This window comes from Leptonychotes weddellii, chromosome 5 (genome assembly GCF_054177405.1).
Source record: "Leptonychotes weddellii isolate Sample4059 chromosome 5, ASM5417740v2, whole genome shotgun sequence".
NCBI lineage: Eukaryota > Metazoa > Chordata > Mammalia > Carnivora > Phocidae > Leptonychotes > Leptonychotes weddellii.
In genome coordinates, this window is record NC_138373.1 from 3681217 (window position 1) to 3691867 (window position 10651).

The following is a 10651-nucleotide window of genomic DNA, read 5'->3' on the forward strand; positions in this document are numbered from 1 at the left end:
GAGTTGTCCAGAGGCGCAGGATTGTCTTTGCTGCACGGACTCGGCTTCTGGAAAGAGGGGCTCAAGACCCCAGCTGCGGGGCCTGCCCAGCCAGGGGCTCACTGTCATTTTACCTCCCTGAGCCTCATCCGAAAAGTGGGGGTCATGGGGTATCCCTGTGGGTCTACCAAGAGCAGGAGATGAACTGTGTGGCCACAGCCCGGTGGGTGTCCCCAGTCTGTCCCCCACAGTGTCCTGCATCCCTCGGTGCCCATAGCTGCCCGGCAGTAAAGGAGACCCTGGGCTGGGAGTTGGAAGGGCACCCTTTCGAAGGGACGGTGCCCCTGAGCTCAGTGGGAGCAGTGTCTCCATTAGGCTCTCCTAGAATCCCACTGCCTGCCTGGAGGAGGGGGCCGTGGGCTGGGCCAGGCTGGGCCCCACATGCTGAACGGGGCCGAGCAGAAGAGCTAAGACCTGGGAGGTATCCAGCCACTGGCTGAGGAGCAGGACGGCTGAGCCCCAGCAAGGACCCCGAGGGAGCGTGCACGCAGGCCCGGCCGTGAGCAGGTGGCCACACCTGGTCGCGTTGTTCTCTGAGCCGACAAGTCAGGACCGGGACCCTCAGAGGCTCTGCCCCGGGCCTGCTGAGCCCCCTGCCCCCCATCAGACCCTAGAAGGGACAGACACCTGGGAAGGGAGCCCAGACCCACCCGCGTGTTCTCTAGAGCCGGTGCCCGCGGCGGGGAGGGCCTCGCCCTGACCCGCCAGGCCCAGCTGAGTCACCGGGGGCCACTGCCAGGGACCTGGAGCAGAGAGCAGGGCACACTCGAGTCCCTGCACAGTGGTGGCTGTCCTCACGGGCCAGGCACGTGGGGGATGGTGAGGGGCCAGCTGGACGCACAGGGTAAGTTTGGGGCTCACAAAGGCCGTGGCACCGCCGACAGGTCAGGGAGGTGGGCTTTTACCCTGTGGGCGTGTGTTGGGACGGCTACGGGCCTGTGTGTGTGTGCGCGCATGCACGCGTGTGCTTAATAGGTTTTTTGTTGGGGGTGTGTGTCTGTTTCTGCTTCAAAACCGCCTGTTTCGCCAGAGTGGCAGATGCCAGCGTGACGGTCAGCGTGCCCGGCCTGGTGCCTGTCAGCAGATGTGATGGAAGGGGTTTGAAGTCCCTGCAGCAGGGCCTGGCCCAGTCTGACGGCGGAGGCACGGACCCCGACCTGCCGTTCCACGCCAGCCCTGCCCTCTGCCCTCTGCCCTCTGCCCCAGAGCAACTGTCCGGCCACCGAAACACTTTTCCTTCTCCCTCGCCGTATTTTTTCTTCCTTTTTCGGGAGCAGCGCTGCTCTGAGATACGGAGCTTCTGGGAACTGAGCTGGGAGTCTTGTTTGTGCAAAGAAGCTGTTCTTCCTCCACACACGAGTGCTATGTTTATGGGTGAATCCCCCCTCACGTGCGGTCGTCCTCGGCCCACCTCTCTCCCAGTGACCATCCTGCCCCGCAGGAGTTCGGCCCCGGCAGGGGGAGGTGGGGGAGGTGAAGCCGGGCTGGACTGGGTGCCTGGGAGGGATCGGGGAAGGGGCCTCTCTGCGTGCTCACCCGGGCTGCCGAGGACCCAGGGGCTGGACACGTGGCCCCAGGCCCCCTCGGCCTACTCTGGGATTTGGTTCCATCAGCCCGAAGGTGGGTCGCAGACTTACCTGGGGAGTTGTTCTGGGGGGACCACACACATACGGTTACCAGCCCCAGCCTCACAGGCCACTGACGACCCAGCGTGGGCTGTGTCCCAGGAGCCATAAAAGGAGCTCAGACTGCTTCGGGGGTCAAGGGCAAGTAGAGGAGAGGGGCCGGGGTGGGGGGCTCAGGTCCTCGGGAGGGTGGGAGCCTGGAAAGCATGCTGCCCAGCCCGGCGGCCACACCTGGCCCTGCACCAGCCCTATCCTCGCTGGGGGATCAGCACTGCTGGGACTGGACCCCTTCTTTTCTCGGCTGCCCCACAGGGTCTGTGGCTCACAGCTGACCTGGGCTTCTCCACCCAGAAGGACCCACAACTGTGTCCAGACAGTTGTACATGAGGACAACTGCGTTACCGCGTCCAGGGTTAGCTGCTGCTGTTGCTTGCTGGTTTGTTTCAACATTTAGGGCTTTAAACACGTTTTAGGAACAAAAATCCTTAGCATCAGATTTTTTTTTTTTTTTTGCCGACACAGTGTTCCATGGAGACTGACTTGAACCAAACCAGACCGAAGAGTCTCTACCTTCTCTCTCTGGACTGAATGCACGTCACCAAACATTCAACAGCCAGTCCAAGCCCACGCCCAGACCAGGTGCTTGCGCCGGGAAGACGGGCCAGCATCGTCCCTGGGGAATGTCCCATCCACGGAAGGAACAGATGAGCCGCAGGATAGGAAGCCACGCTCCTCCTATTCGCTACTGGGGAGGGGAGGGGACGGTCCCTGTTCTTCCCGGGGCTGTACGGACACCTCAAATTCTAAACACCTTCGGACCCCGAAATTTTATTTCTAGGCATGCCTTCTCTTTTAAAGAAAAAAAAAAAAAAGACACACACATATTGCGTTTATAAGAACACTCACTGCAGCTCTGCTTATAAAAACAAAAAATCTAGAGGCAACCTAACTGCCCAATCATGGGGGACCGGTTAAATAAGTCAGGTAAATAAAGCTGTCACAAGTCATGGTGCAGCAGGTTACAGGGGGCAGGAACGCGTGCCCCACATACACGAGCAAAAGGGGCACTGGGCAAAGTCGTCTGTGGAATATAATCCCATTTCCCCCCATCTCCACAGCCCACAGACAAAGGCTGGAAGGATGTACTCTGAAATATTAACGTTGGGATTACTTTATTGTTCCTTTGTTTATATTGGCCGTTTCTCAAATGAGCTTTATTTTATTAGGAAAGAAAGACTGCTTGCAAAACCGAAGGCAGGACGATAACAGCAATTGGCAGGGGCGTCTGCACAAGGTACCGGAGTCACGCAGGACAAGAAGGGGGTTGCTCCTGTTTGCAAGGGCCTGGACCAGGGGGGTAGCTCCCCGGGGGGCTAACGTCAAAGCCGGCTGGAGGTTGAGGGACACGGGGAGTCTCCGCAGTCATGGGCAGAACAGGGCAACTGTAATGGAGGGAGCAGCACAAGAACGGGCAGGGGACACCTGGTGGGGGTCCCTGAGGCTGGCTCACCAGACAGCCGAGGCCCCCAGGAGGGCCCACGGCCCAGGTCTTGCCCCCAGAGGGCAGGAGCTGCTTACGAGTCTATGCTTCCACAGTCTCCAGGTCCCCGGAGAACAAGACGTGGGAGCAGAGAGAAGTAGGGCAAAGCACTTCTTAAATGCTTTATTATATCTTTATTAGAAAATATTATATATAAATAAATACATATATTTATTATAAAATATTATATACTTTTTATATAATATTTATTATAAAATATTACAAAATAAAGGCTCTCATCTCTCTTATAGATAGAGTGTCTACAAACCAATAAGAAAAAAGTAACAAAGGGGTGCCTCAGTGGCCCAGTCAGCTGAGCAGCCGACTCTTGGTTTCAGCTCAGGTCACGATCTCAAGGTCATGGGATCAAGCCCTGCGTCAGGCTCCACGCTCAGCGGGGAGTCTGCTTGAGATTCTCTCTCCCTCTGCCCCACCCCCTGCTTGTGCAAGTGTGCACTCTCTGTGTCTCAAATAAATAAATAAAATATTCAAAGAAAAAAATAACATAGAAAGGAGTCTCTCAATGGCCTTTAAAATATATAAAAAGATGCTCAACTCTGCTCATAAAAGAAATGCTCCGTGAAATCACACTTAGATACTATTTTTCACCCACCCGATTGCCAAATTCAAAAGTTAGAGAACACCCTCTATTGGCAAGACGGTGGGAAGCTGAGATTCTTGGACATCGTTAGTGGGAATGTAAATTGGTTCAACCCACCCCTGTGAAGGACAACGTGGGCAGTACCTTTCTAATTACAAATGCACATGCTCTCTGAGCCTGCAGTTCCTTCCCAGGAATTTGTTACAGACCCTTACACATGCGTAAAGTGATAGTCAAGCGATATTCTTAATTTGCAGCACTGTATGGAAGAGCAGAAGACTGAAAACCATCAAAAATGGGCCAAAGTCCTAACATGGCACCCGGTGGAATATTACACAGCTGTCTAAAGTGACGGGCTGACGGGAGGAATAATGGCCAAGTGGGAACCTTTGAAAACTCACCCCTCACAGAAGCAGTAGAAAAAACTGGCAAAAAAATGACCAGAACCAACCTTTTCAGAACTCTGGAAATTAACCAGAGGCCTGCAGCAATCTGGGGATGTTTATTCCAGAAAAAGGACTGAATCTTGGTAGGAACAGCATTTTGTGGGGTTTTAATTGCCCCGTCCCATCTCTCACTCGGCAGCTCAGCAGCGGCCTTGAAAACCAATGGCCCATGTTCCCAGTCCCAGAGGAGCCGGGAGGAGCAGAGGGTGCTCTGAAGGCTCGTTCCAAGAACCAGCATCCGTGGACAAGGCTGCTGGAGTCCCCATTGCAGAAATTCCCTTTATTTGACCCGACTCAGAGCTCATTTCCTGCTAAAAGCCTCTCCCTGGGTGGGCATCTGTTAAAAACTTTTATGAACAAGTGTTTTAGCGTTGTAGTGGCCTGAGGCGATCAATTCACAGTCGGGGCAAACAAGAGACTAAGCAAAATTATAGATAAATAGATAAATAAATAATAGACCAATCCAAAAGGAAAAGCTGGGGGATGAGAGGTCCATAGGAGCTTTGAAAAGCTCCTACAGAGTTGGATCTTTCGTCTTTGGTGGGCAAGGGTCCCAGGTGTCCCTTTACTAGGGCACTAAGGGTTCCTTCCTCAGCTAATCACCTCCTAAAGGCCCCACCTCCTTGTACCATCACGGTGGGGGGGCAGGATTTCAACACATGAATTTGGGGAGGCCAAAAACATTCAGACCATTGCACTGAACGATTCCTCTTCTAGGAGGTCCCAGGAGCAGTCAGATTACACAGACAGAGAGTAGAAAACCCAGCTGGTGCCTTTGAAGGATTTCCTCAAAGCCCACCAAGGCTTTGTGAATGGCTCCCACCTCCTGGACCCAGAGAGGGATTCCTGGACCACCCCAAAGGCTGGCTCTGGACTCCCCTCATCCCATCTTCAAGAGAGCACATGTCCACCCCAGGCGGGTCTGAACGGCCCAAACTGCTTCTCACCAGCTCCCGGGACCCTGGGCCCGACCTCATGGTGGGAACCCCACTTCCCCATCATGACCCCTCCACCAAAGGCCAGCGTGTACCCGTGTGGGTCCAGGTTTCGCTCTGCACAAACTTAATCCTGAACTTGTTATCACAGCTGTGTAGTACCCCACAACTTGCCTTTGGGATCAATGTCCTGTGAATAATCTTTCCTTCTATTGCACAGAGATGTGATCTTTTCTTTTTTTTTTTAAAGATTTTTTATTTATTTATTTGAGAGAGAGAATGAGAGAGAGAGCATGAGGGGGGGAGGGTCAGAGGGAGAAGCAGACTCCCCACTGAGCAGGGAGCCCGACGCGGGACTCGATCCCAGGACTCCAGGATCATGACCTGAGCCGAAGGCAGTCGCTTAACCAACTGAGCCACCCAGGCGCCCGAGATGTGATCTTTTCTTGTTAAGAGCTCCATACTGTTTCTCGTGAAATTATTTTTATTCACTTTGTTTCCCTGTGTCTGTCTTGTTCCGTTTACATCAAAGAATTAAGTTCCTCCATGACCATTGTAGAAAATCTGGAAAAGGACCAAAAAGAATTAAAAGAAACAAAGTCACCAGAAATCCTTCCCTTTGGGGGACACGCCTTGGCCAGCCGCTCTGCACTCAGGGAGAACGGGTCGGGGGTCGGGGGGAGAGAGGCAGTGGGGAATTCCTTGCCCATTGCCAACACTGTGGTCAAGGACACGAGTTAATGTTCAGACGGTTCTGGAGGTCAGGAATCTGACCCATATCTCACCGGCTAAACTCCAGGTGTTACCAGGGCTAGCTCATCCCTTAGGCTCTAAGGGAGAGCCCGTCTCCTTGGCTTCCCCAGCGATGGGAGGCCACCTGCACTCCTCCGGTCCTGGTCCCTGCCTCCAGCATTCCCTCCTCTGCTTTCTAGGACCCTCGAGATTACACAGGCCTAGTCTCCCCGTCCCAAAGCCCACTGATGGGTGAACTTACCTCCCCTTTGCCATGGACCCTAACATGGTCACGGGATCTGGGGATTCAGGCATGGACACCTTTGGGGGCCCTATTCCAGAGATGGCCTGGCGGGACGCTGCCAGGCCCCGGGCCCAGCCCCTGGCAGGCAGTCCATGGGAGGGAGGGACTTGGGACTCTGGCTGCGACCACACCCCTCAATTTGGGAACAGCCAGCTGGAGGTTAGGGCTCCCCTGAACACAAAAGCAAACCTGGGGGGTGTGGGGTATCACCATTTGGGAGGACTGAAATCCTCTGACATTTATTCATTTTGGTTTCTCTGCATTTGCTACTGCTTTAATAATCATCAATGTCCTGGGTAATTAGTACATTTGGAATCAGGGAACTTGGCAATTGGGAGGTGACCTCGGAGTTCAGAAGCCAGGGACTAACTCGCAAGCCGGATCATCCTGTGGAAGGAGACTCAGCCCACACCCCAAAATACCACTCCACTTCCACAGCCCCCTAAAGGCACCTCCCAGCCTTAAAAAATTCATATGTAGACCCAGAAATTTCACTAACGAGAGTCTCTCCTAAGGAAAGAATTCTAAATATAGAAAAACGCTCCAGCACAGGGTACCAGAGCAGCTTTCTCTGGAAGGGTGGCTAATTAGAGACAACCTAATTGTCCAACGACGAGGGACCAGCGTCCATGTGACAGCGAACTGCATAGTTACACTGACGAGGCAGGAAGGACACAGGATCCTTTTATTGTCGTGGGTGAAAAGCAGGATCCTAAGTCAGATGATCGCAGCCAAAGGACATTTTTTAAAAAGCACGGAACGAGGACTCCAAGGACATTAACTAAAATATCAACAGAGGTTCTCTGTGGCGGCTGAGAATGTGGGTCACTGCTTTTCCCCTTTGCTCTACTTCTCTGAATTCTTCAAATTTTCTGGGAGAAACATAATAGAAAAGTTTACCTTTAATTGAATTGGTTGTATTAAGTAACTGGGGCGTCAAAGTAGCCCAGTCCTTCGTGCGAGCGTGTGAGTGTATGTGCCCGCAAGAGTTGTGTGAGGGTGTGGACGGGAATGTGTAAGAGTGTGGGTGTGAGTACGAACACCGTGAAATCCCGTGTGTGTGGGGGTGGGTGTGAGGGTGCGAGCGGCCGTGTGTGAGCCAGCGCCTAAGTGCGTGTGTGCATGGACGTCAGTGCGAACCCGAGCTCGTGCTCGTGAGCGTGTGTGGAAGCGTGAGCGGGCGGGCCGGCGCGGGAGTGAGGGCAGGGATCGGCGGGCCGGGCCCAGCGAGTCCGTCCGGGGCTTCCGAGCTGCACCCTCCTGCAGGGCCTCCGTCCCCTTCCTCACTGGGGTGGGCGGTCCTCGGGGCTTCGGCCGGCCTCCACCCGCGGCGCTGCGTGCAGCCTCTGAACAGGGAGAAGGGGCCACACTCACTCCCAGCAACTTCGCGGGGCTCAGGCGCCAGACGGGACGGGAAAGGTCCAAGGGAAAGCAGCTTCCGTGACGCCAGCAACCTCCTGGCCTGGAATCTGCGGTGGGAGACACGCTCGCTCGCTCACTCGCCACCCGACCGCTGCGGGGCCCTGGGCGGCCCCAGGGGCTCCCAGGAGACCCTCCGCTCCGCAAGGTCAGGGTTCCGCAACGCTTTCCTCCACTGCCAAGAAAGGCAAATACTGGCAACAAATAAATCCTACACAACACTCCTGGTGACAGTCAAAGCTTGTCATTCTTGCCCTCCCTCCCTCCTCCAGCCTCGAAGGAACCCTCCCCCCTGCACACGGGACCCCCCGGCGCTTTCCTCTCTGTCACAACGAACGGCTTTACTTGAGGTTGTTTTGATTTTATTTTTTGGAGGCTCAGCCTACCGACAAAGGCCAGGCTGCCTCACACAGTCAACTCCAAGTCAACTCCAAGTGCGCGCCCTGGCCCTTCCGGGCAGTGCCAAGCCCTTCACACTTCTCTTCCCTGACCCCGAGGCACTTGCTCAAGACGCCACAACGCGAGTTCTCACTCCACGTGAGACACAGGCCTGTGTCCCCGTCCCTTGAACAGGGCTGACCTGTGACTGTCTCAGTCAACAAAGTGTGTGGAGGTGACGCTATGGGATGTCCAAGGCTAGGGCGTATCCCCCGGGCTTCTCGGGACCCAGCCACCATGCTGTGAGGAAACCCGACTAGCCCCCGTGGACAGACCACATGGAGAGGCCACACGTAGGCATTCTGGCCACAGGCCCAGCTGAGGTCCTAGTGGAGAGCCAGCACCAACCACCGTCACCTAAGTGAAGATGCTTCCAGAAGATTCCAGCCCCCAGAAGAGGCTCCAGACACCAGGGAGCTGAGGCAAGCCGCCATGCTCTGCTCTGTCCAAACACCTGCCCCGGGGAAGCCAGGAGCATCTCCCAATTGCTCGCTTACACCCTGACATTGGGGGTGGCTTGTAGTACAGCAGCAGTGACCTATTCCCTGTGGTTTCCCAGCCCTGGCTCCGCCCCCCACCACTTACCTGTCACCTTGATGACCAGGTCGCACGGGGGCTGAAGCAAGGACCACCGGGACTTCTCGCTCCTGTGATCCCACAGTCTAGTCTGGGTCCGGCGGCACAGAGGGTCAGTCCTGTCCCTCCTGGGCAGGTCACTGCTGGCCCCTCGGGCACTGTCTCCTCCGTTTCTCAGCGACTCTGGGCAGAAGCAGACCATCGTGGGGAGTCCTGTGGGTAGGCGCGCACCAAGCCTGGACGACTGGCTTGGACAGTCGGGAAGGATGGAGGCCCCTGCCCCCTGATCGCCATTTTGCCTCAGGCGACTCTCCTCTGGAGGACAGGTGGGGAGCTCAGGAGGTGCAGCTGAGCCCTCTTCGGCCCACCCGACAGCCCCACACACTTGTCCCTCTGTCCTGCAGCATCCTGGGGCCCCCAGCCCCTCCGAGTCCAGGTCCCTGCTCCTGCCCGGACGCCTGCTCACCTGCCCCGGTCTCTTGGGCTCAGCTGCCACCTTCTCCCCTCGCCACGCTGCAGCCAGAGCCCCTTCCCAGAGCCCAGGTCTGGTGAAGGACGCTTCTGCCTAAAACAGATGCTACAAACAAGCCCGTCCCAGAAGGACGAATCCTGTGTGAGTCCACTCCTTCGAGGTTCCCAGAGTCGTCCAGTGCACAGAGAGCAGATGGTGGTGCCGGGGGGCTGGGGAGGGGGTGGGGGTCAGTGTGTCACAGGGACAGAGTCTCAGAGTGGAGGGATGTCACGTTCTGGAGCTGGACGGTGGTGGTGGCTGCCCAACAGTGTGAATGCGCTCCAGCGGCCCATAGCCTCCCTCCCTGGCCCGCAAAGGCTGACCCAGCAGCCGCATCCTGGGGGCCCCAGGCAGCCTCCAGTCCCCCACTGGGTCTCCCGTCTCCAAGCAGGTAACCCCATCAGAACAGCCACGGGTGATGAGTGCCCCCCCCCGCCACCGCCTTGGCCCACCCCCAGGGCTGGAGAGGGTCACAGGGGAAAGGTCAGGGAGCGTCCCTTCCGGAAGCACTGCATAATCACCTGATTTTCTAAATCAAGTCCACTTTATTTGAAACTTTCCACATGCCACAAGTTTACATGAAAATACCCATTCAAAATTCATTTGAACACAAAATTCAGGAGTGGGCATCACCAGACAGAAAAGTAGGTCTGTGTGGAAAAGCAGGTGACACGTATTTGATCACTTAGCACCTGGTCACCATATACCGTGAGCCCCCTGGCCGACTCCCCACCCCCCCCTTTAAAAACATGCTGAGCTCAAGTGCTTCTGGTCAGCCGCATACGGACAGGCAGTGGTCGAGGGGGGCCGGGGCCAGACACCCCACCTGCACCACGGCCGTCGCGTGGCCGCCTCTCCGGCCCCTCTCCCTCCAGCCCACCCGCTACAGTGAGCACACAGAGAAGCCTCTGGCCCACACCGTTAGGATTCCACGGAAAACCATCCCTTCGTCAGGTTTAGCGGAGCGCTACAGACCGAACCTCCCAGGCGGTGAACGTGGCTCCCGGACCTCATGGCCACGGGCAGCCCTGGGTCCCACCCCCACTCCCCCGCCGGCTGGTCTGGAGCAGGGTGCAGCAGGTGCCCCGACCCCGTGACATGAATGCAACCTCCCCCTCCCGCCCCCCACCGTGGTTTCTGAAAAAGCTCTAGAAAGTAATTTAGACATTCAGGCGACACCATCCAGCCTGTGTCAGCGATCTTAGAGACTCCCAGTGAGAACCCCGTGCCCCCAGCGCAAACGAGGCCAGGGAGCACCACAAGGGCACCCGAGCCCCCGCCGCACAATCCCGTCCCCTGCTGGCGAAGTGTGGGGGAGGAGGCTCAGGGCCAGGGCCAAGGCCAAGGGAACTGCGGGCAGCGGTGCCCCCTTCCACATCTGCTTCGGGAATCTGGGGTCTCCACTGAAACCTGCTACCACCAGCCACGCTGCATTATCCTCGTCCACTAATTTCTCAGTTCTTATTATTCTTCCTTACAAGGCCT

The 10651-nt window shown here is 56.3% G+C and overlaps 1 protein-coding gene across 2 annotated transcripts in view; it reads right to left on the reverse strand.

Moving 5' to 3' along the window:
- The window catches only part of FBXL18 (F-box and leucine rich repeat protein 18), a 58041-nt gene that overhangs the window by 13432 nt on the left and 33958 nt on the right, over positions 1-10651 (reverse strand). Inside the window, exon 4 of one of the 2 annotated variants that reach the window (XM_081819038.1) lies at positions 7955-8838. The exons of the other annotated variant lie outside the window; for it this stretch is intronic. Within the exon in view, the coding sequence (XP_081675164.1) occupies positions 8793-8838 (46 nt within the window). The 3' untranslated portion in view covers positions 7955-8792. Of the gene's footprint in view, positions 1-7954; positions 8839-10651 lie in introns of those variants that run through there. 2 annotated transcript variants of the gene reach the window in all.